Source organism: Mytilus galloprovincialis, chromosome 4 (genome assembly GCF_965363235.1).
Source record: "Mytilus galloprovincialis chromosome 4, xbMytGall1.hap1.1, whole genome shotgun sequence".
Taxonomy (NCBI): Eukaryota; Metazoa; Mollusca; class Bivalvia; order Mytilida; family Mytilidae; genus Mytilus; species Mytilus galloprovincialis.
In genome coordinates, this window is record NC_134841.1 from 99,234,934 (window position 1) to 99,261,889 (window position 26,956).

At 31.5% G+C, this 26,956-nt stretch overlaps 2 protein-coding genes across 2 annotated transcripts in view; both read right to left on the reverse strand.

Annotated features, from left to right (window-relative positions):
• Window positions 1-26,956, reverse strand: part of LOC143073584 (uncharacterized) — a 67,781-nt gene that overhangs the window by 7,384 nt on the left and 33,441 nt on the right. The window contains exons 13-18 of the mRNA XM_076249226.1: window positions 18,779-18,902; window positions 18,219-18,347; window positions 16,504-16,647; window positions 3,535-3,664; window positions 1,885-2,009; window positions 533-721 (exon numbers count right to left, since the gene is read on the reverse strand). Of these exons, the coding sequence (XP_076105341.1) occupies window positions 533-721; window positions 1,885-2,009; window positions 3,535-3,664; window positions 16,504-16,647; window positions 18,219-18,347; window positions 18,779-18,902 (841 nt within the window). The remainder of the gene's footprint in view (window positions 1-532; window positions 722-1,884; window positions 2,010-3,534; window positions 3,665-16,503; window positions 16,648-18,218; window positions 18,348-18,778; window positions 18,903-26,956) is intronic.
• Window positions 5,249-14,206, reverse strand: LOC143073581 (uncharacterized). The gene is made up of 9 exons (XM_076249223.1): window positions 13,673-14,206; window positions 12,603-12,790; window positions 11,622-11,688; window positions 10,729-10,944; window positions 10,234-10,363; window positions 9,271-9,462; window positions 8,137-8,307; window positions 7,358-7,442; window positions 5,249-6,367 (listed from the first exon to the last, which is right to left on the reverse strand). The coding sequence occupies exons 1-9, from the start codon at window positions 14,124-14,126 to the stop codon at window positions 5,315-5,317; spliced, it is 2,556 nt and encodes an 851-aa protein (XP_076105338.1). The 5' UTR covers window positions 14,127-14,206; the 3' UTR covers window positions 5,249-5,314.

The window sequence follows — 26,956 nt, forward strand, 5'->3', positions numbered from 1 at the left end:
GTTAAAAACAATGAGAAACATCTATTTTTAATCTATAAAATAAAATCAAACAGACCTATAAAAATGCAATTGCACGTGTTGGTTTAATCTATTCGTATCTTTATTTTTGTTTACATCGCTTATATGGTCATCTGAGGTCAAATCGATAGTTAATTAGATGGCGTCTGGACTAAAATACACACGAAACGAACCTATATATTATCTACCCCATGCTCTGTAAACTGTTTATTTTAGACTTTTGATAGTTTGGATAAATGTTTTACATTGTTATAAACCAAATATGAGAATTTGAGTCAAATCGGTTACAATGAATTTGACAGCTAGTGCCCCTTTAAAATTCACTATCATCTGAATTAAATTGTTGTGAAAATTGTCTACATATTTCTTTCAAAAACACTTGAATATCAATTTAGAACTAAAGTGATATAATCAAACTGTCCTAATCCCATCTAAAATTATAAATATGATATCTTAAAATAATATAATTTGAAAAGGTCAGGGTTGTAAAATTCGAATGGCCCACATTAACTACCTGTTTCATTTTAGCCCTGTCGTCCTCCGGAGATCCTACAACACTTAGTCTTAGACTCTGTTTGAACATCTGAGCTCTGGTTTTGGCCTCGTTTTTAAGTATCTTAGGAAGTCTTCTTTTCTCTAGCACATGTCTTCTTTGCATTTCTTCTTCCTTCCCTAAATTGCTTCTCTTCATTTGGTCTACTTCCTGTTAGTGAAATATAATTCAATAAGTTTGTTGTAATGGCAAAATCTTACAATTCTGACATCTTTGTCTCTTTTGTTCTGTTAAGGTAGCACAATACAAAGATTTTATAACTCCAACTCCCAAGTTTTAAAATGCTGTAACTTTCTTAATAAAGCTTGAAAATTTATAAAAGTGGTAGTTTTGGATAGCTAACAGATTACTCTTTCCAATAAATGCAATGTTAGTATTATGCAACAATTATGTAACCAATTATAATGTTAACTGTGTCTAAAATATTTTTCACCAAATTTCCACTTTCAAATGAAATTAGCTTCTGCATAGGTATCCCTAGAGGGTTGATTTTATTATATGTTGTTCCTATGGCCATTATCTACAAAAGGTTGTCTCAGATTTCAGATAGAATGTATAGAACAAATTTTACACCTAATTAATCATTATCTTCATTTATGTGGTTAGGATGTTTACACTAATTAGAGATTTATGAGAGAATGGAATACCATAGAGACAATCTGAGACACCCTTTTGAAGCCCAAAATGTGTTGATTAAGATTTCGTTAAAATTTTCGGGTTTAGTTAAAGAGATGATAGAGCTAAATTCATTCAAGTGAACTTACCCAGATTTTGCCACTAATTACATAATAATTGATTACATAATGATTGCATAATAAAAATATTGCATTCATTTAAAAGATAAATCTTTTATCTATCTATATATACCTCTTTTATTATTTTCTATGCATTCATAAGAAAGTTACAGCATTTCAAAGGTTAGTGATTGGAAGTAAAAAAATCTTTGTATTGTGCTACCTTAATTCATTTGTAAGAAAAAAGATCATGCAACAAGTATATTTGCCATAGGTGTTGTCTTTGTGTGTAAATGGGAAAATGGTCACATCAACTTTTTTTCTCTTCTTAGAATCTTTTTAGAACAAAAAAGCACTTTTGACAACATTGAAAATAAGAGTAATACCTTTAAACAATCAGAAGACAGTAAATTCACCAAATTTATTTATTTAAGTATAACCATATCAATCGAAAAATTATTGAGTATTTTGTTTTGGTGGCTGAACATTGAGAAAATTGGCCATGAATTTTAAGGACAACTGATTATTTTAAGTATTTCGAATATACTGAGTATTACTGTATAAGTTAATAATATAAACCTTTTGGTGACGAGTTAACATCTGGTGACGTTTTAAGAAAAACATATCTTTCAGTTGACTCTTTGCCAGTTGGTGTTTTTCATGTAACTGTTGTTTTTCTAACTCCCAAATTGCTGCCTCACGAGCTGAAAAGAAATATTCAATTTTAATTACAATATACTTTAATCCTTTAATTGTTGTACAAATATTATTCAATTTTAATTACAATATACCTTTATCCTTCAATTGTTGTAAAATTGGGTAGAAATATTCAATTTTAATTACAATATACTTTAATCCATTAATTGTTGTAGAATTGGGTAGGCAAATGCTCACATTAATCTGTACCGACACAGGCTCCAAATGGCCTCCTTTATACGCCATAACTCATGGTGGTGATCCTTATAAAGGATGCTCATATGAAGACAAGAAGAAGAAGAGAAGTAGAGTGTGCTGTCGCCGTAACCTTATAAACATTGTATTTTTATCATGTATTAATGGTTCTATATAAAACTATATGACTTTTATAATTTGTTCCTATGTTGAACTGTTACATCACTCTCCAAAGTAAGGAGGGTTTGGCACCAGCAAACTAGCTTAACATGCCACATTATTTTTGTGCGTCCTAAGCCAAGAGCCTGTAATTCAGTGGTTGTCATTTATTGCTATGTTACATATTTGTTTTTTTCATTATTTTGTTCATAAATTAGGCTGCTAGTTTTTTGTTCATTTGAATTGTTTTACATTTGTCATTTCAGGGCCTTTTTAGCTGACTATGCAGTTTGGGATTTGTCCATTATTGAAGGCCCTACAGAGACCTATAGTTTCTAATTTCCATGTCATTTGGTTTCTTGTGAAAAGTTGTCTCATTGGCAATTGTACCACATCTTTTTTTTTATAAGTTTAACCTGACCACATTCTGTTTGTGTCTGTCAGGAATCTGTCATTCAGTGGTTGTAGTTTGTACCTGTTTATCATATTTGTATTTCTTTCAATGATTCGTACATAAATTATGCTATCAGTTTTCTGGTTTGAATGATTTACACTTGTCATTTCAGGATCTTTTATATGTGACTATGGCTGTATGGTATATAGGTTTTGCTCATTGTTGAAGGTTGTACGGTGACCTGTAGTTGTTAAATTCTATGTCATTTGATCTCTGTAGGATAGTTGTCTCGTTGGCAACCAAACTAAATCTCCTTATCTTTTATATATAACTTCTCATTTGGAATATTAATTCTATATTTTAAGGTAGCTCAGGTTAAATATAAAAAAGAAGATGTGGTATGATTGCCAATGAGACAACTATCCACAAAAGACCAAAATGACACAGACATTAACAACTATAGGTCACTGAATGGCCTTCAACAATGAGCAAAGCCCATACTGCATAGTCAGCTATAAAAGGCCCCGATAAGAAAATGTAAAACAATTCAAACGAGAAAACCAACGGCCTTATTTATGTAAAAAAATGAACAAAAATGTAACACATAAACAAACGGCAACCACTGAATTACAGGCTACTGAAACCAGGCTCACAGAATGTTCGCATTGTATCTTTACTATTTCATTATATAATCAAGAATACTTGTACTAAGATTTGTTCCTAAAGTCACAAAATATATTTAATTTCATAAATAATTTGACCAATGTTGAATACATGGTGTTTACCTCTCAGTAACTGTTGTTTTTGTTGTAAGAATTGACTTTCTAACAAGGCAACTTTCTGTCTGTGTGTATCGGCTATCTGTTTCATGTGTTTCTCCATTCTCTCTTGCTGGTTTTCCATGAACTGTCTCTCCTAAAAATAGGATATACAGTGACCAACATTAAGGGGGTACCCAACACTAAACACCAAAAAAAACCTGTCGTTTAATTTTTCTTGTTTTTATCCCATTGATAAACTAGGTTAAGCTAAACATTTTGTAAAAATTTCGAAGGATTTGAACCATACGTTAAAAAGTTTTGGCAACTTGAATATGACATATTTTACATGCTAATATTAGCATAATTTTGAGGTTTTAGAAATATGGGTATAGGGGTATATATGTTAAAAAAAAATAAAAATGATCCTAAATTGACAAAAGCATAGTTAATAGTGAAAACTAAGGCAAATATTAGTTCACCAGTTCCATTTGCGTGTATTTTTTTTGTTCTGGATTTAAATTTTTGTCCGATTTAAAAAAGGGGGGTCTTAAATTCAGCCAGCAAAAGTGACTATTTTGGGTCCAGTATTTGAAGACGAAATTAAAAAAAAAAAAAAATGTGTCGTTTAATTTTTTTTAAAAACTAACCATTTGTACTGCTATATTAGTTTGTTAAATTTGTAAAATATTATAAACTTTTAACCACCAGATTTTTTTTAATTTTATTTTTTTATAATACCACCACCCTCAATAAATAAGAGCAATTTCCATTCTGATAGTATATTTGGGGCATAGTTTTCTTGTCTTTTGACCTAGGGCTTAGATATTTTGTATGTTGACGTAATATCATGAGGTAGAGTGTCACATTTCATGATGACTTCATGTGACCTTGTAATTTGACCTCAAGGTCAAATAAATGTATTTTTTGATAGAATAAAAAAACAAGGCCATATGCATTTTTTTGTCTTTTGACATAGGTCTTGCATCTTTCGTATGAGGATGTATAATAATGAGATGGAGTGTCCTGTGTTGTGATGACCTTCATGTGACCTTATATTTGACCTCAAGGTCAATTTTACTTTTTACTATAAACACTCTACCATGCCATGTTGTCTTTTGACCTTGGCCTTAGATCTTTGGTATGTAGATGAATCATCATCAGATAATTAATGTGTGTTGCACCATGATGACCTTCATGTGTTCTCAATTTGACCATAAAGTCAACTTAATGTAGTTTTTTTTGCATGAAAATTACCAAGCCATAACTTTTGACCTTGTTCTTACATCTTTGGTCTATTAGATGGGTTAACATGAAGTGGTGTGTTCCTTGCAATTTTGACCATCATGAGACTTTAAAGTTTGGTTCTTATTTTTGTTAGTAGCTTCAGAGAAATAGTTTTTGGCATATCTATATGATAGGGTACAATATCCAACCACTAGTAATAAGAATGTTTGACTTTGGCGGTCATTTTTTCTGCAGACGAAAAATGGCAAATTCTTTATTATTCAGTGTCAATAGAACTGGGACAATAACTCAAAATATAAAATTATAATGCAGGGAATCAATTTTTCATATAACTTTGTTTTATGTACACACTAATTGCATTCTTACCACCTTCTAAGTTTCATTAAATTATGTTGTGCCGTTTGAACTAACAAGAAAAGGACAGACAAACTGACAGACTAAAACATCTTATCCCTGGCAAATGCATTGTGTTGGGAAAATAATAAAACAAGTATTCGGGTTGACACAGTCAGGTTATAAGAAAACGCAGACAGATATTTATTTTTTGGCCATACAAAATTCATTCCTCAGTCTGAAAGTAGTCCTGAATGCATTTCACACTCTTTGGTGGTATCTTATGGTCCTGTAAGACAAATTTCAATCCATTTACATCTCGTACAGATGCCAGTTTGAGGTGTTTCAACGATATACCATCTTTCGCTAGTTGCATGCAAACTGGCCTTGAAACAATTTTACTACTTAGTAAGCCAGAGTAGGAGTCCATGCAATTGTGGTATGACATGGCAAATACATCATCAGATTTCACTAGTAAAGCAAGTTTACTGTCATATAATGTTTTTAATGAATCCACATCCTCTATTGCATTGTGGGCGAGGTAATTTTCTCCTACAAACTGGTTGACAAGAGTCTGCTGCTTAAAATTTTCTACATCATGTTTGGGAATATACTTTCTAGCCACTTTCATTGTGTCAATAAAACCTTTCACTGTTTCACAAAATGTCGAAAACAAATTATATTCTTTCAATTTGTTAACAATTACAGGAATGTCAAAATTACAAATGTTATGACCTAATATTATTGGCTGATTCTGTTCCTTTAAAAAATGTATGAAATCAAGTAGAGCTTTATGAAGTGATACTGGTTCAACTATTTGTCCTCGAACATACATTTTATTCGTTCCATGGCTGTAAGTTATACCAGTTATCTTACTGGCCTCAATCTGAATGTCCACTCTTGGAATGACATACCTATTAAAACTATTTGAATATGACTTAGCTGCTATTTGAATGATGTCGCTATTCCTTCCCAAGCCTGTTGTTTCTAAATCAAAAAAAACTTTGCATTCAGTGCCATCAATATTAAAAGGAAGTGGAATTTCTGTGGTAAGCTCAGGGTCCTGTTGATGATCAAACTCCATTTGAGATCCATAGGTTTTACCTTCTCTTACAAGATGTTTACGCTCATTTGTATTGCGGTTCCTTTTCTTTTGTATACGGTCGACTTTGTATTCCTTTGAATTTTTCTTTTCTTTCCTTTTTTCCATTTTTTTATCTCTTACAGCCGAAATTGCCATCGTAAATTCTCCTGGAGAAAGGTTTGCTGCTTCATTGATCTAAACAAAAATTGCAAAATAACTAAAATGTAATACACATATGCATTAAAATATTAAAAATCATGAAAAAAACAGTAATCTCCATCTTGAACACAAATTTTTACCTATAATTGTAACTCTTTATTTATTGTGACTTGGATGGATAGTTGATTCATTAACACACATACCACATCTTCTTATTTATAAAGATAATAATTTGAGAAGAAAGTCAAAGATAATTGAGTTACATACTAGATAAACATAATTTGTGACTGTAAATTGTACAATTTATATCTGCAGGGCTAAAAAAGCAATACTGTTACAGTAATCTCCTTGTATATAAACATTGGATGCAACATGTAACATGGTTTCAAAAGATAAAATTTATTAAGGGAGAATGTGTAAGATATCATAAATGCCTCCGCTGTAGCTTTGCAATTTTCCAAGTTAAAAAGGGACAGAACTATAGATTGACAAATGAGTCACAACACAAATTTGAACTCTGTCTGAGTGTTGTGATTCTTATATGTATCAGTTATATAAAGTCAAACTAATGTTAGAATAAGGAAACAAAACAATTTGCAATTTTCCAAGTTATAAAGGGGCATGACTCTAGAACATTAAGTGACTCACTTTCCCTGATTAGGCAAACTTCAGTTAAAACTTCAGTTAGAGTGAGGTAAGGAAAGAGGATAAGAGTATGGTCAGACGGACGAAAAGTCATGGAGTGGACATACAGAGAGTACTAGAAATTTAATTTTCATGAACTTTAGGTCAAGGTCTTAGTTACCAATCCTGGAACTTGAGACAAGTAATATACCCACATACTTCAAATTCATTATATGCTACATCAAAAGATTAATAAAGTTATGGTCTGAACAGGCTTTTCTGAGAAGATGAAAAAGAAGAAAGAAATAGAAAGGGAAAGAAAATGAAGAAAATGAAGAAATCGTATTCAAACACTATGTCATCCTTCATTCAAAAATAAGATGTAAAAATTTTCATAGTTACCTTGGATAAGTAGCCATATCTTTCATTTTTCTGAAGCACAGCTGCAGATAGCCTATTCTGAAGTGAGCATGATCCACCATAATGTCTAAAAAAGAGTATGAAGAACTATTTAAGTACATTAAAATATATTCCCCTCTTCATTTATTTGAACTTGATGTCAAAGGTGCAGGTAACAGTAACATACTAACTCACAACATATGAAGACTCTTTGCAAAAGATTAATATTTTTATATAAAGTTTTACTATGATAGTAATAACTCCCTTCATTGAAAACTAATAAACTGCAACCTGCCTGACAAGAAAATTAAGTTTTACATGTATTTGTTTTTTATTGTTATTGGCTTTCAACTAGCTCTCAGTAATTGCAATGTTACATATTTGTTTATCATTTATTTTATTTTTTACATTAATTTTGCCGTTAGTTTTCTTGTTTAAATTGTGTTGACTGTTGTGCTTTGACATATATGTATAATTGGTTTCTCTTTACAAATTGTGACTTGGATAGAAGAGGTGTCTCATTGACACTATTACCACATCTTCTTATATAAATTTGTGATTTGGGGCCTTTTATAGCTAACTTTTTTCATATGAGAACTGTTCATTGTTAAAGGCCTTACTGTGACCATAGCTGTTAATTTCTGAGTCATTTATTCTATTGTATAGAGTTGTTTTATTGGTACAGTAATCATACGACATATTTTTTTTATACTTATATTCATTGTTGCTTAAGAATGGGAACTGAAATGCATTTAATTTAATACCAAATAATTATAAATTACCTTGATTTAGGTGCCTTTACAGATACAAGCTGGTTAAAGCTTTCATTTGACTGTGTAGATCCAAGATCATTTAAAGAATTACTCCTTCCAATCATTTTTGTCACTAAATTATTCAATTCAACCTTTAATCCTTCAGACTTGAGTGGTTTCCCATTTGGTAAACTTTTATACCTGAAATGGAGATGAATGAAAATAAAGTTTACATTTCAAATTTGAATTTGCACAAAATACTTAACCTGAAACTTTAGTGTTAGCATATATGCTCTATATTTCTGTAAATGGGCAGATCAAGAAATTTTAAAATAGTGGCAGGAGGTGTTAAGAAAAAAGGGGAGGTCTTAGAAAAAAAAGAGGGCGCAGCTTAATACAGCTGCAGAGGTCTGACCTAAAATCAAAAATCTAAATACATGGTTAGATTCAGCATATAAAAGAACCTGATATATTCCTCTTTTTTTTAAAATCAAATAAATTTCAATTTGGACCCTTTGGACCTCAATGTGGGCCAATTTAAATGGGGCTCAAAATTATAAAAACTTAATACACGGTTAGATTCAGCATATCAAAGAACCTCATATAAATGATATATATTAAATTTTTCTTGAAATCAAACAAAGTTTAGTTTTGGACCAACTAAAAAACTGGACCCATAATCAAAAATCTAAATACATGTTTAGATTCAGCATATCAAAGAACCCCAGGATTTCAAATTTTGTTAAAAACAATCAAAGTTTAATTTTGGACCCTTTGGACCTTAATGTACATCAATTTGAAAATGGGACCAAAAATTCAGAATCTAAATACACTGTTAGTTTTAGCATATCAAAGAACCCCTATAATTCAATTTTTTATGAAATCAAACAAAGTTTAATTTTTGACCCGTTGGACCTCAATGTAGACCACTTTAAAAACTGTGCCATAAATCCAAAAACTTAATACACCGTTAGGTTCAGCATATTAAAGAATAAATTTTTATGATTGACATATGTATAATTGGTTTCTTTTTACAAATTGTGACTTGGATAGAAGAGGTGTCATTGGCACTCATACCACATCTTCTTATATCTATTATTTTTTTTGAGAAATAAGACAATACGGAAAATGATATGTTGTCAATACCAGTATAGAAGATCTTACATAAATTTTTCTGGATTTTGATGATAGCTACACCAGTCAGCATCTTTACAATTTTCATGTGATCCAAAAATATGTGGTACAATTCTTTGCAGCCCAATCTTAATGTCATCTTCATTGTCACCTCCCTTAATGGCATACATAAAGCACCTCAAAATATATTGTTTTGTTTCATCCTTTAGCAATTCTTTGTAACTGCAAAATAAGAAACAATGTAAAATTTAAAAAAAAAAACATCAGACTTTTATGGGGCATGGATGAAATCATCAATCATGGTATCATGCATCTGCCTTTTAATTTTCAGAAAAAAGGTCCTAGTTTCTATTTTTTTTAATGTCTGCTTTTCTATTCTAAACTTAATATAGCCTCACTAAAAACTGTTTGGTTCTTCATGCCATGAAGATTATTCATATATATATATATATATACTTATAGATCATTGTTGATCATTTCAACGAGAAAAGCAATCGAGTTGAGATGACCAATGATAAAATTGAGAATGGAAATGGGGAATGTGTCAAAGAGACAACAACCCGACTATAGAGCAGAAAATAATCTGTTTATCGCTATTTTACCTACATTGTATGGCGACATTGTCAATTTCATGTCAATTTCATTAGCAATGCCACATGCCTCCTTAGTTTCTAGCGATAATTTTCCATCTCAAGCAAGTAGCATGATATGAGAAATCATCACAAAAAAAGATCAAAGGAAAAATGCACAAAATAGCGATAATAATAGTTCTTTTAATTTTCAATGTAATGTTTGTGAATTCAGATAACACAAAGATCTTTATATGTCTTTGAACAACACAAAATTGAAATTTCATTGAAATGTTTTTGTTAAGAGTAAGTAGTCTTCACAGATCAATAGAATAAGATTTTACGTAAGATTTTATTTAGTTAAGGATGGGCTTTAGCCTTGTCATAGACATATCTGTAACACTAAAATTAATTTGTAAAATACCTCTTTGAAATATTATACAAGCTTGTTGATAACCCCTTCTTCACATGGTTCTGGTCATCTTTTTTCTGTATGTTTCCAAACTCAACTTCTAGTCTTGCTGTTGTTGATGCGTCGTTATCAGCATGTATGACTGAAATGAAGATTGAATAATTATAAACCTACAAAGAGGTCAAGATATACAACGGCAAGCATATTTTTTTATTTGGAAAATAGTGATAGCAGAGTGTTATATTCTGCCTTATTTAATTACATGTAGCTAATGTATTAATAAAGCAACTTAAATAAACATAAACCGTTTTTTTTACATTACATTGGTCATGTTAATCAATTGATTCTATGTCAGAAAAGTGTAAGAACAAAATCCAAGTTTCCTGTAAAAATTACAAAATGATCACCTTTTAAATTTAAAAGAATTGTGGAAATAAGAGTTATTTCCCTTTATATGGTATTTTCAAAGCATGTTGGGGAACTCTCTGTTTTGAATATGAAACATACCATTAATTTCACATTCATCATCTTTTAATCTGTGGGCCATTGCCACCGCCATATCTGCCTCCATGGATTTACTAGACCCATGCCAATTCAGATGGCACTCATGCTCCGGAACTGTCTCTTTTTTGTTTTGATGGAACTCACAAATCTTACATGTCTTGCTTCTTAAATCGAATGACAGCACCTTTCCTGTCTCCTTTCCAATAAAAGTTGCATGTCCTGCAAGAATAAAAAGAAAAAGGTATTACATTAACATGATGCAATTATAAATTAACAGTTAAGTAAATATTGTTATGATTTGAATAGGGGTGTGAGATAACGAGTATTTTAATGAAATGCTAACAGAATGATGTCATGTTACAGATTAATATGGCGAACAGATACTGATAATAAAGAGCCTATAGTTCAGTGGTTGTTAGTTTATATCTGTCATATTTTCTTCATAAATGTTTTTGTTATTAATTATGCTGTTAGTTTTTTCATTTGAATTGTTTGGTATTTTTCATGTTGGATATAACTTTTTCTCATTGTTGAAGGTTTTATAGTATAATTGTCTACTTTTCGTGTGAGCTCTGGTGAACAGTTGAGTCACTAACAATCATGTACAATGTAACACATCTAACTTCTATAATGTATACAAAATGATGGCAAAAGCTCACATATTTGCTATAATTGAACCAGGTAAGTTAAAGAGATCTACCCTAGGGATTGAATAAATATAAGTATGGGAAGATATTTCTTTAACTACAGCTTCTCATATCAATTTAAATAGTAAAATTAATGCTTTGTCCAATTAAGTTAAATTTATATTAATAATTGATTCAGCAAAATTTAACAACATACAGTAAGTAAATCATGAATGTCAGACATTATATTATATAATTATATGTATTTACCTGTATTACTATTATAATTCCAACCAGAGCCTCTCTTTTGCCAGCCACCATCAAAACTTGCTTCAATCTAGAAAAGATTGCATTTCTTATAAAAAAAAAGTCCCAGCAAGTTTATTATAAATTGACCTTAACCATTTACATGTACCTTAACCTTTAGGATACCTAGTTGTGTAGTAAGCTGCAAATATACATTATTAAGAACACAAAAACATATTTTGGGTGCATATGTTTGCAAGAAACAAACATTTGCATTGACTGCAAACCTAAAACACAATTAGAAATTATTGTTTTTGTGTTCCTCACTATTAAATCAAAAAAAAATGTGCTGTCCTGTGCAATTTTAGGTGGTGAAAAGTCTTGATCTGTACATGCATGTACATGTATGGTTGTTTATTCTGTTTATGAAATAATAAAAAAACAGCTTTTAACTTTAAAAACATGTTTGATGTTATATATATACATTTTTTACTTTCATAAGACACACAGTCCTATTAAAGTCCATTATAAACAATGAAGCATTACATGATCAAATTGTATTATAATTCTCATGTATATAACCTAACCACATTATTTATGTATGTGCCTGTCCCAAGTCAGGAGCCAGTAATTCAGTGGTTGTCGTTTGTTTATGTGTTACATATTTGTTTTTCGTTATTTTTTTTACATAAATAAGACCCCCGTTAGTTTTCTCGTATGAATTGTTTTACATTGTCTTATCGGGGCCTATTATAGCCGACTATGCGGTATGGGCTTTGCTCATTGTTGAAGGCCGTACGGTGACCTATAGTTGTTAATGTCTGTGTCATTTTGGTCTTTTGTGGATAGTTGTCTCATTGGCAATCATACCACATCTTCTTTTTTATAAGTCCCTTGAATTTTTTTTTTTGGGGGGGGGAGGGGGGGGGTAAAAAGGACTGAGTTTTCTAGAAAGAGGCATATAGTCTGAATATTCCACTTTGTATGCATACATTTAATACTTACATTGCCATTTGTGCTGAGTGACTTTTCCTCTCTTTGTGCCATATTGCAGGACTGGATTGTTACATTTTTAATTTGTCCTCTTAATTCTTTCTCTTTTTTCCTTAATGTGCTCTCTGTAATGGATGGCAGGTTACATTCTGCTAGAAAGTTCTGCAGATGAGTTGGGCCCATCCCTGCATGTATCATTCCTTTAATAGAATATGAGGTATAATCAAAAATTGAGAAAAAAATTGATTGCTTAATTATGGAAAATATACACACCTGCATTTCTAAGACTAAGAAACAGTTGTGTTATTAACTTTAGTAAAGATGGTAATTTTTTTCTCTTAAAATTGTAAAATTCTATAAAATTTCCTAAACTGAAGATAAATTTACAGGACACAATTCAAGCTGTCAGTCCTGTGCTTATTTCTCTGACTTGGCTTACAAAATATCTAATCTAAGAATATTAACATGATATTATGATGATGTACATGTAGTTTATAATTAGTTATTTTAACTCTTTTCAAAGCCTAATTTGGCTATGAAGAAGATAAGAAGGGAGGGGTTGAAAGTTGTTGATGTTCATTGAACAATAACAATATTTTCAACAATTAATTTGCTATACATGTAACACAGGCACTTGTCTCCTATATGCCTTAATCATGTTTAATAAGCTTTCACAACACAATAATTTGCCCAAGATTGCAAGCAATTTATATATATGCACTGTTTAAGTTAGACACATTAATTAGTAGTAATTGACCCCAAGGACTCTTTTTAGTTTTTAAACAAAAAATCATGAATGCATTTAAATATAATTTAATATGTCAAATAAACAATGCAACATGTTAAATGTCAACCAGGCACGGATTCAGGGGGTGGGGGCGCGTTTGGATACCCCCTTTTTTTGGACAATCAATGCATTTGAATGGGGACATGTAGTTGGAACACCCCTTTGTCCTGGGTTAGGAACCCCCTTTTTTAAAATGGCTGGATCCACCCCTGTAAACAGTAAAACTACAACTGTAAATATTAGCATCATACAGACTATTAGTATTATAATTTACAAGCATGTGATATAATCATACCTATGGAAGCTTTTGTGTTGATGTCATAACTTCCAGATGGTCCTCTCTTCCCAAAATGCACATCAGTAACAGTATGACACAGTTTACAATCTACCATCAGTAGACCACCTAGCCCAAACAATCGTTCTCCTACAATATCTGACAGGTGAAGTGGACACTTGCAAGTACAGCAATACATTCCTTCCGACAGGATATTCCACTCTACAATTCTTCTCCCAATTGTCCAAGATTTTGAAACATCAGACGTGTTATCACCTTCCAATTCAGCCTCGGCCCCAACATCAAGATACTCGTATACGTAATTGCCATGATCATTACGCAAGCCGACTTGCGGAGAATCTTCCAATTTCCTGCCATCATTTAACCATTTGAAGTAATCTGAACGACTCGATTTCTTATCGGCAGATTTAGATCTCGAAAATTTACCAAACGTATTACGTTTACGCTGTTCCATTATGACAGTGATGTACCGTCTGCTTCATAACAACAGGTAAACAACTATTCCATGTCAATAAAACGCTTGTAATATGAGGCGTATTTTAAAACACTTAACTGACGTTAGTTAACTCAGAATTTTAGTAAGAGTTATCTTTTCTTAGGTGTACGGTACCCCCTTAATTAGTTTTCCATAAATATTGTTATGTTTTTCTTATTTCCAATTATTCATACTAGTTACCAATGTTTGTGTAATGTTGACTCAAACTTTTACAATTATGAAACTTTTAACAAATCACATCATGTATTAGTACAGAGACAAAAGGTAACACCAACATATATATGTCAGTCTTCACTATACAGATGATGCAGTCTTAAAAGAATTGCTCCATGTTGAAGTCTTTGTTGTTACTTTCACACACCGTTTTAATGGACTTTATGGGTCAAGGTGAATCACAAATTTTCTACTGCCTTGTATACAATTTAAAAAAAAAAAAAAAATCCACAAAAAATAATTGAATCCACAGTACACGTTTATCTTCATATATAAGGTACATAGAATTAGCTGTGATGACAAGTGCATTTAATTTGTATTTAATTTATCTCAAACATCTTAAATACTATGTCCATGAATGTTCTTGACTCACATTTCACTTCAAAATGCCAGTTAAAAGTAGAGTGAGGAGAAGAACATTGGGCTAGTTACTATTTTCATTACACAAAACTGAAAAATCCTAAAATAATACATACCGTAGAAAGGGGTGTATAGTCCGCGGTTTTTTACCCTGGGAATGAAATTGATGGAAGGGGTGCGGACTATGCAGTACTATAGGATTTTGTGACATTTTTTTCCATGTAGGGATACGATGTTGAACGAGGTTTGGCCAAGTAAACGGAAACATCATGTGTTGTCACTGTTATAATGTATTCTTGACAACTCTTTGTATTATTTCGAAATAAAATAAACAATCTAACTGTATTTTTGACTACTCTTTGTTATTTTTTTTAATAAAATAAACAATCTTACAGTGTTGACTTAGTAATTTGCATAAAAATCAGCCTTCGATCGAATGTCCGCTTTGTTTCGGATTTGGTCAAATTTGTGTCATTGCATCTAAGCAGTGTACCTGAATCCTGAATATCAATGAAAGATGAACCCTTCAATGGTAAAACCATAATAGTCAAGTTGAAACCTAGTGAAATCTTCCCAAGATGGATTGTGTTTAATGTTATTCGCGTGTGTACAGTACAAGTAAACCACGATGCGCCATTTTGAAAATGTGTGATTAAAGTATCAAAAATTTTCGTATTCCGACTTTTTGTGTTTAACTGTTAACTTATCGACGTAAATAAATCAAGACCTAACATTTTTTAATTGTAAATCGTAACCATTAATACTGAAAGTGTAAACCTGAAAGAAGTGGAATTTTGTATACGAAACTATATTTCCAGGTGAAAGGTCACATTGTGCAGGTGTATCGTCTTACATGAATGAGTTTACGGGTTTGTGTGTATAGCAATTAATTAACCATGTCAACTTTTGACAAGTGATGAATGTAATTCAATAACCTAAGGCAGTTCTTCAAATCAATAAAAGAAATGATAAGATTAAAGAGTTATAACATTCTAATGAGTTCTAATCAATTTTTAAACATCAAACATCAAACTTTCGATCTTAAATGTTTGATCTTTAATTTTCTTTTGTTTAATAGCATACCAAATATTTATTTTTTAGAATTTTAAACAGTTTATTGGCTTAGGCAAGCTACCACTTTCAATGTTATCAAAAGTGATAACGCTGATAGTTAAATGTACATTATTGAATTAATTAACATTTATTACATGAATACAGTTCTTACTTAAGTGTCTTTCATTGTTTGGGACTTTAAATTAATTAGTAAAGAATGATAGTCTGAAAGACGATTTAATTGAACTTTTAAAATAGATTAAATACATATCTTTTTAAGTCCTCTTTTACAAACTGATCATAACTTTATATTAACCATCGATCTTTTAACAACAATGATTACTGTGTTGCCAGTCTTTAACACAGATTAAAAACATATCTTTAAAGATCCCATTCAAAAACTTATCATAAGTTTTAAGTGACTATCAATCTTTTTAACAACAATACTTACTTTTTTTATTGCCGATCTCGGCAAAAAAAATATAAAAAAAATACGCAATTTCGGCATTTTCCGTCATTGTTCGCGGACCCGATCTTGTCAAAAGTTGCCGTGGACTATACAAGCGAACTAGACTTTTTCCTCGATATTTGGGGATGAAGAGGGGGTGCGGACTATACACAAATGCGGACAATACACGGCTGTATACGGTACATATAACAAAGAAGTACAGAATTTTTCTTCTACTTGATATGTCACATGATCTTTTACCTTATCTGCCAGTTCTATCTCTTTCTCGTCTTTACGTTTCCTCATAGCTTCTTTCTTGTTATCTTTAGACATGAAATCTAATTCTTGCTTTAGTAATTTCATTTCTTGTTTCTGTTGTTCTTTAAACATTTTAAGTTCCTTTTCCTATAACATATGTATGTACTGATATTTAGAATAAGTAATAACATACAACTTAAATTAATCATATATGCAGTGAGACATGTCACCAAACCTAGGCACATTATTCTGACTCCCAACCAACCAGTCTTTGCTATCACTCGTAAATGCCATGTACAAGAAAATACAAATTTAGACTTTCTACCAAAAGATAACTTAGTCAGTAGTTGTTTTAGACTCTTTCTCATCATTTGCAATATGACAAAACACAACCATACATAGATTGTTGCCTCACATTCAAAAGTACCTTTCACGTCGATATTTTAGTTTGTATAATATTTATATTTAACATGGATAGTTCAGCCTTTAATGTGTCGTGTGTGTGACTTGTTGTATATATAAGATCTAGATATAATCAGTGTCTCTTTGATGCTTATTAATAACTATTGTGATTAAATTTTCCTTAGATCCATCATTATGTTAATTATAAATCTCTCTACTCAACTGAAATTGGTTTTTCTGTCTAGTAGAGTGAGAATGCAAAGACTTTATTAGCTTTAAAGAAAAAAGCTTAGAATATCAATAGTCTTTCAAACTCAATGAAGTTTCGCTGTGTCATTGAATTGAATTGAATTTTAGAAAGTCCTTTTAAGTTTTTATTTCTGTGTCTAAACATGATTAATTTGACAGATGGGAGAATTTTTTTTTCTCTGACTTATTTGAACCAAACCTACTAAAGCAAAGGGTGGAATTGCATTGACAGGTATGATTTACCCCTCTAGTATACCACATTGGGATATAACTTATACAACCGATTGCAATACATATCGTGTGTACACACTCAGCTAACAAGGATAAGACAATGTTGTATGAGTTTGTATAAGCATAATTAGTTTTGCCTTTTTTCAAACTTGATACATTTAGCAGCCCCCTATCATGTTTATGTATTTCTGTGTATGCATGTTTATGAGATTTACCTGTCAATATTGTTGTCCTATACAGCACCTTTCATGTTTGTGTGTGTGTGTGTGTATTATTTTACTTATTAAATCTTGATATGTTTAGTAGCACCTTTTATATGTGTGGGTGTATAATTTTATTCGATTAACTATGTTATGTTAAGCGTTACGTTAAGCAGCACCTTTCATGTTTGTGTATAATCTTTATACCTGTTCACTCTTGATACTTATAGCACCACTTTTCATGTTTGTGTGTGTGTGTATGTGTGTATGTGTAATACTTAACCCATTCAAGCTTGATACTTTAGAAGCACCTTTCATGTTTGTCTGTTTGTTTGTGTTTGTAATATTTTACCTGTTCAAGCTCATACGTTTAGCAGCACCTTTCATGTTTGTGTGTTTGTGTCTGTGTGTGTAATGTTTTACCTGTTCAAGCTCATACGTTTAGCAGCACCTTTCATGTTTGTGTTTTTGTGCGTGTGTGTAATGTTTTTCCTGTTCAATATTGATACGTTTAGTAGGGCCTTTCATGTTTATATGTTTGTGTCTGTGTGTGTATTATTTTACCTGTTCAATCTTGATGTGTTTAGCAACTGCTTTCATGTTTGTGTGTTTTTGTGCGTGTTTATATTATTTTACCTGTTCAATTTTGATACGTTTAGCCGCACCCTTCATGTCAAGTTGTTGTGACGACTCAGCTTTTTCCACTTGTTGTTTCTGTTGTTTAGTCAAGGTATCCATATCTTGATCATAATTCTTCTTTAAATTCTATAAAACATATGATTGAATTTAAACTTTAAATAGAATTACCACATGTATTTATCTGCAAGAACTAAACAGACTTATCAAAATGTTTTCTGAATATTCATCTGCTTTTGAAAAAAATGTATTTAACCCATATTTACTGATTTGTATTATATATGGTAAAAATAATTGTATTTCATTTATAATTCTTAGTTTTGTTTTAAACACTTCAGATTTAATTTGTTTCAGCATGTTTTCAATCTTTATTTCTGCATGTTTTCAAACTTTCTGGAAGTAGAAGAATATTCTCTGAAATGAAAACTGATGAACACCCCTCTCAAACTATTGAACACAATGGAAGATCACAAACCAAAATACTTACCTTACAATGAAATGACCCTTGTATTGGTATTTACCATGTTTACTGCCATATATAAGGGGTAAGATATACCTACCTGCATGTCATAATCAAACTTCCTTTCTTGAGTTTCTCTAGCACCTTGAGATTTGTACACTAAATCTTGGTATTGTTTATTTTCTTGCTTCTGTAACATCTTCAACTCTCTTAAATCTTGTTTTCTGTTAAATATTAAAATATATAAATAATTTATTATTCTAGCAAATATTTTAATATTAACTAAGCAATCAAGTCATTAGTGAAACTGTTAGTGTATTTTATCATGTTCCATATAATTATCTGTAATCAGAATAAGATGCATAACTCAAGAACAGTAAAAGTGACGCAACCCAAATTAAAAATTTATCTGTGTTTTATAGTAATGAGCATTGTGTACAAGTTTTATATTTTTTGGTTGAGGTAAACTCAAGTTGGCGAACAGAATTTTTATGGGACTAACATACAGACAAGGACACATTTAATGCCCCCTCAGCTATGGAAAGGGTATTTATTAAAAAAGAAAGTTTAATCAAGCTTTTGCTTATTTTGTTTTAGCAATGAAAATCACATGCAGTCATGAATCTTGATTTATAGCTGGAAACAAGAAACCCAAATCCTTATAATCCTTATGAAACATTTATGTAAGATAGTAATTGGCATTTTAGATTTACCAGAGAAGTTTTGGTTTCAACAACTGATATAGAACAGACATTTCCAAATTTAGAATCAAATTGACCACTTGCAAGAAAATCAAGTATTAGTTCATTTATAAAAAAAAAAGAAGATGTGGTATAATTGCCAATGTGACAACTCTCCACAAGAGACCAAAATGACACAGAAATTAATCCTGTTTATTCAAAAGTACTTTTTGTCAATATGTTTTTGTACTATTGAGCAAGTTCAAGGCCACAACAAATCAAACACATTGACTAGAGTATAATATTGAATTAAAGAATCAGATAGTTTTCTGCCCTTCCTTCTGCAAAATTATGTCATCAAATTAACGTCAACTTTTTCATGCTGTTCTTTTCCCAAAGCTCTTAAGAAACCACTGCATCTAATATTTATACAACAATTACTGGCTACTGAGAAAACCACTGCATATAATGTTTATACAACAATTATTAGAAATTTGCTGTTTTATTTGCATACCACGGGAAGAAAAGATATATTTTCTACACATCTTTGCAATCAATAAGGGCTGGCTGCCAAAAGTCAAATATTACATGGTATCATTAATTACACTTAATTTGCTTATAAATGACATTACTTAAGTCAAGTTAAGACAAGGACGTTATTGGAGAAAAACTAAATGGGGGGGAACATTTTCTATTTTTCTGAAACTTATATCAATACCTTGCCATAGAGCGCCACAGAGACTGAAGTATAATTAGAGGCTTCTATTGTCATGACTTTGTAACACATCAAAGATACTATCTATTTATTGAAGTTATTACATGTACAGTTAAATTATATTGGTAATGTTGAGCTTTATGCTGTCACATCTTAATTTATTATAATCAATATGATTCAGATTTGTTGTCTGCCAGTAAAGTCCTTTAATTATTCTGATTTGCTGTATCAGTGATATTTTATATGTCTCCCTAATCATTGGTATCCTAGTCCTTTACTGATGTTTTCTGGAATTTTCAACAAGCTTGAAGGTTCTTTGCCCCCAACCCCACCTATTATAGTTGTGAAAGCAACCGCCATTCTTTGAGGACACTATACTTTTTTAGAACTGCCCAAACTAAACTGGGTTGACAGCAGGGAGTTCAACCAAGCAGTTCATGGTCAATGAACTCTGCCCAAATAAGTTTTTAAGAGAACTGTTATGCCCTTTCTCAAGTTCCAAATCAGAAAAAAGAAATAGTTTGGTCAATGTTTACCTCTCAAGGTCTTATTTAAATAAAAAAATAGACAAAAATTTAATATTCATTTTCAGTAGGTGTGGGTTAACACCCACTACAAAATACCTGGAGAAAATCTCCCACCCCAATGCCATCCCTAAACAATCTCAATACATAGTTAAATAGATAAGCATCATATACAGCATCAACAGTCAACTATTTCAAATATGTTTTCCAAATTGCCTAATTTTTCAGAAATGTCTTGGTGTCGAATGAATTTAAGAAATCTTAACATTTTCTGTTAAACGTTCACCAATGAACATGCACAGGACCTTAAGAAAAACTGCTGGCCAATGAACTAAGAGTAAGCCTATATTTTGAGCATTCATCCTGTCACCTTCTACTTAAACATTTCCATATCATCTCCTTCCTTCATCTGTATGGCATCCCTCTTATTAAAGCATTCATCTTGTCAACTTCTACTTAAACATTTCCATATCATCTCCTTCCTTCATCTGTATGGCATCCCTCTTATTAAAGCATTCATCTTGTCAACTTCTACTTAAACATTTCCATATCATCTCCTTCCTTCATCTGTATGGCATCCCTCTTATTAAAGCATTCATCTTGTCAACTTCTACTTAAACATTTCCATATCATCTCCTTCCTTCATCTGTATGGCATCCCTCTTATTAAAGCATTCATCTTGTCAACTTCTACTTAAACATTTCCATATCATCTCCTTCCTTCATCTGTATGGCATCCCTCTTATTAAAGCATTCATCTTGTCAACTTCTACTTAAACATTTCCATATCATCTCCTTCCTTCATCTGTATGGCATCCCTCTTATTAAAGCATTCATCTTGTCAACTTCTACTTAAACATTTCCATATCATCTCCTTCCTTCATCTGTATGGCATCCCTCTTATTAAAGCATTCATCTTGTCAACTTCTACTTAAACATTTCCATATCATCTCCTTCCTTCATCTGTATGGCATCCCTCTTATTAAAGCATTCATCTTGTCAACTTCTACTTAAACATTTCCATATCATCTCCTTCCTTCATCTGTATGGCATCCCTCTTATTAAAGCATTCATCTTCACCGATTTATCTACTTTTTTAATGTACCAAGAAGCAAAATAAATATATTTCTGGATCTTATTTCACCTATAAATCTCTTATAACAAACAAGTCAACCACCCCCTCAGTCATGACATTTCCTCCCTCTATATCAGAACATACAGTTATTTCTAAGAAAATTTCCATTAATCTTTCCTTAATAGAATCAATTTACAGGATAAAAGCTTTTTTCTGTCCTTATCAGCAGTGACCAAATTCTAATAATGTTATCATTATAATGACAGTAATTTGAATTGGTCAATTTATCAGATGTCCACTTATACTTATAAGTTTTATACCGGTGACATAGTGGACAATTATAACAACCTCTGTGAATCAATAAGTTTTATACCCGTGACATAGTGGACAATTATAACAACCTCTGTGAATCAATAAGGTTTATACCGGTGACATAGTGGACAATTATAACAACCTCTGTGAATCAATAAGTTTTATACCGGTGACATAGTGGACAATTATAACAACCTCTGTGAATCAATAAGGTTTATACCGGTGACATAGTGGACAATTATAACAACCTCTGTGAATCAATAAGGTTTATACCGGTGACATAGTGGACAATTATAACAACCTCTGTGAATCAATAAGGTTTATACCGGTGACATAGTGGACAATTATAACAACCTCTGTGAATCAATAAGGTTTATACCGGTGACATAGTGGACAATTATAACAACCTCTGTGAATCAATAAGTTTTATACCGGTGACATAGTGGACAATTATAACAACCTCTGTGAATCAATAAGGTTTATACCGGTGACATAGTGGACAATTATAACAACCTCTGTGAATCAATAAGGTTTATACCGGTGACATAGTGGACAATTATAACAACCTCTGTGAATCAATAAGGTTTATACCGGTGACATAGTGGACAATTATAACAACCTCTGTGAATCAATAAGGTTTATACCGGTGACATAGTGGACAATTATAACAACCTCTGTGAATCAATAAGTTTTATACCGGTGACATAGTGGACAATTATAACAACCTCTGTGAATCAATAAGTTTTATACCGGTGACATAGTGGACAATTATAACAACCTCTGTGAATCAATAAGTTTTATACCGGTGACATAGTGGACAATTATAACAACCTCTGTGAATCAATAAGTTTTATACCGGTGACATAGTGGACAATTATAACAACCTCTGTGAATCAATAAGTTTTATACCGGTGACATAGTGGACAATTATAACAACCTCTGTGAATCAATAAGTTTTATACCGGTGACATAGTGGACAATTATAACAACCTCTGTGAATCAATAAGTTTTATACCGGTGACATAGTGGACAATTATAACAACCTCTGTGAATCAATAAGTTTTATACCGGTGACATAGTGGACAATTATAACAACCTCTGTGAATCAATAAGTTTTATACCGGTGACATAGTGGACAATTATAACAACCTCTGTGAATCAATAAGTTTTATACCGGTGACATAGTGGACAATTATAACAACCTCTGTGAATCAATAAGTTTTATACCGGTGACATAGTGGACAATTATAACAACCTCTGTGAATCAATAAGTTTTATACCGGTGACATAGTGGACAATTATAACAACCTCTGTGAATCAATAAGTTTTATACCGTTGACATAGTGGACAATTATAACAACCTCTGTGAATCAATAAGTTTTATACCGTTGACATAGTGGACAATTATAACAACCTCTGTGAATCAATAAGTTTTATACCGGTGACATAGTGGACAATTATAACAACCTCTGTGAATCAATAAGTTTTATACCGTTGACATAGTGGACAATTATAACAACCTCTGTGAATCAATAAGTTTTCCTCTTCTACTTCTGTCATTTCACATTTCATAAAATGTTGTAACTTTAGAGCTGGCATACAGTTGTTTGTAATAAATTCAATTCCTTTATTTTCTTTATTTTAAAGAGGAATTATTTTTTAGCAGTTAAAACCCCCTATATTGATGGATAAAACATCAACATCAAAATCCAAAACTCTTGAAATTGGTTCAGTTAATATTCCAGAATTTTTGTGCAACAACTATTCGTTTTGAGTGGATTTATTTTAATATTTTTTTGTGTAACAAGACTTTTTTTTTTAGGGCAAGCATACTTTTTTGTTTAATACATTTATTTACTTTTTAGGACAAGCAATCTTTACTTTTAACTTAAAACAATATAACATGTTCATACAATGACTACAGAAAAGTACATATGTATATACATATATTTCCAGTAAACAAATATTGTAATAGATATGAGGCTATACATGGAGTTGATAGTTTTTTGAAGCTAAATGGTATTTTGTAAGCCCAGAGTACTAATCACAGGAAAAGGAATTCACTTGAAGGTCCTTACTTAACCTGGAAAAGGGATAAGTCTTTGAAGGCATTTAAGCTAAAAAAAAAGATGACTTGACTAGGGCAATTTGTATGTTCACATATATTGGACATATTCTTCAAAACGGGGTTAGAAAACCTTGGTATTTCATTTAAGGGATGCACAGACCATCAGTGATGTTCATAACCCTTGGCATGAAGTAGGAAATCAATGGATTTCAAATGAAAATTCAATTATCTGATGTCAAGCATTATTTCTAACAATCTTAATTATTTGATCTTGGAATGGATTCTGCTATATTCATACTTAAGGCTAAATTAATTTACTAATACTTTTGGAAGTTAAATATAATTTCTACTTAACTTAAAATCCTTTCTATCAAATAAACTGAATTAACAGTACAGAAAACTTTAAATTTCACTAAAATTGTGTTGCATTTAGGAAATTGTTATTTATCAGCTAATAGAATCTTGCAAATCAGCTAAAAATTTGTTCATTTCCTTCATAAAACCAGAAACAGAACTCTGTGAATCTTCGGAATTTAAAGAAAACTATAACTTGGCCATATACAAAGACAAAGTTCTCAAAATAAAGAGAATCTAGCTTTTAATATAAAATTAAGTCTAAAATCTGAAACCATTGGAATAGATTTTCTCTGAGAAATCTGTGAACGTAGTAATAACCTATTAACATGAAGAATGTGTTTTCCATGTAGCCTAAATAACATGCTCTAACAATGGTTAACATCTCCCAGAACTAACATGCACAAAGTATGTCCCTACAATAAACTGACATAACCAGGTGTGAATGTGTGCTGTAGATTTACATAATCCAATCATGGCAACTAATGAAAAACTACAGGACAGGGCAATAAATACCTCTCAACATGAAACTAAGGTGATTTATCATTGACATTTGTCCTAGGCATTTGACACCTCATTTATTTTGACATTTTGTAATACATCATCACAATTATACCCAATCTGTATGATTAAGGTCTCAATCTAGATCAATGATTGCTGATCAAATATAATATGATATTTAATTATTTACTAAAAACAAGAATATTTACACCACACAACTATAAAATCTCTTGCATTCATTTTTTTATTAAAAATAACTGAACTAGCAGCCAATGACATTCGATCTTAAAATTGACTTGTGAAAAGTATACTTCAATATGCAATCTTTGTTAAACTCTTATTTCTACTTTGAACCCTTCAGGACTGCATTTTCCTATACTGTTATACATTGGCATCAAGTGACTTTTATCATACTCTAACATTAATATACCTAACAATGTCTATTGTAGCAGTACATGTGCACTATCATGACTGTACACTATTTTCAACTGGAATACTTCCAAAGATAATAACAATTTGGTCTGTAGATGAAAACAACATTCAGACATCATAATTTTATCCACAACAATTTTCTCCAGACTTATTTTTTTCTGAACAAAGTCCCATAACCACAACAGGTCAATCCGTCCCATAACCACAACAGGTCAATCCGTCCCATAACCACAACAGGTCAATCCGTCCCTAAACTAAGACATGAGGAGAAAACATTTAGAATCAAATTCTGAACTCAACTAAAAAGTCTCTCAAAAGTAACATGTAGGTCATGATGACAAAAATTGTGTTTCCATATAATACAATATGATAAATGTCATTGATCAACTTCTATTGACACTTGAAACAAGAGCTTTAATGTAAACTAAACCAGTTTCATACTGGGTTAGCATGATAGAATACAAAGAAAAGAAATTTAGATAAACATATGGATTTTTCCCCACATATTTATAAAAAGTTGCTCAACTATAAAATGTAGGTCACAGTGATTCATTCAATAAGTCTATGAATAATTTAACTTACTTAAAAATTCTATGAATGGTGTAATCTAATTAGAATCAGAACAAAACTATATCAATAATATTCCATACTTCAATCAAAACTTATAGCTATTCTATATTGCAGCATACAATTAGCATAAATCTCAGACTAAAATCTATTATCATAATCCAATACTAATTTCAAATATCTTGTTGAAGTTATAAGATGCTCACTATTCTTATCAGTATTTATAATATTTTGGTATTTTCAGTGGCTTTTACTTATAATATCATTTAAGCATGTGCATATGATACAAAATGTAAAATTCTGTCTTTTCTCCCTATACTAAAATTGTTTTAAAATAAATTATGAATGAAATACTAGTTAAGACTATTTATTTGATTTCTATTTTTTCTTCAAACCTTTACCATTCTCACCTGGTCATATACATAGAGTAGTAGGTATCCAGTATAAAGGTAACTTTATCCGATACAGTTCCACGGAAATCTTCCTGCAAGGCATTCATTACATTTTCAGAAACTTCCAATTTCTGGTTTTTGTTTTTTGATGTCACATTTTCAAGATAATCTATAATTTTTGTCAAATTATCTTCTGAAACAGAAAATGTATTAAAAGGATCCTGCTCAGGATTATCTTTCCACAACGTGGTGCTTATTCTTATTGGAAACATTGCGAGGGCATCACAGTCACTGGCTGAAGTGCTTGTAGATAACATAGAAGGAGTATCAGAATTCCTCCTGGCATTGGAAATGTCTATCTCATAATACAAATAGTTAATGTTGTCCAAGTTATCTGGACCAACAATAAAATCTACCCGTGAGTCCTCCATTGGTTGATCTGTTATCTCCACACCGTTTTCTACATTCCGGTCAGCAGTGGACAGGTCAGTGTCCTTATATGAGAATCCAGTGTCTGTATTATCAAACAAATCTAATTCTGTCAAGTTCCAAGACTGATCTGACATAGCTTCTGCCATGATAAAGTTCCCTTTCCTGAGCTCTAATGAATGATAAAAGTCTATTGTAATGCCAAAGTACTTTATGTCGCAGTTTCAAGA

Coding starts and splice junctions, on each gene's coding strand:
- LOC143073581 (XM_076249223.1), bottom strand. CDS start 14,126: ATGGAACAGCGTAAACGTAATACGTTTGGTAAATTTTCGAGATCTAAA. Junction 11,689..12,602: donor CACTCAGCACAAATGGCAAT/GTAAGTATTAAA, acceptor AATCTTTTCTAG/ATTGAAGCAAGTTTTGATGG. Junction 9,463..10,233: donor TTGTATAATATTTCAAAGAG/GTATTTTACAAA, acceptor CTTATTTTGCAG/TTACAAAGAATTGCTAAAGG.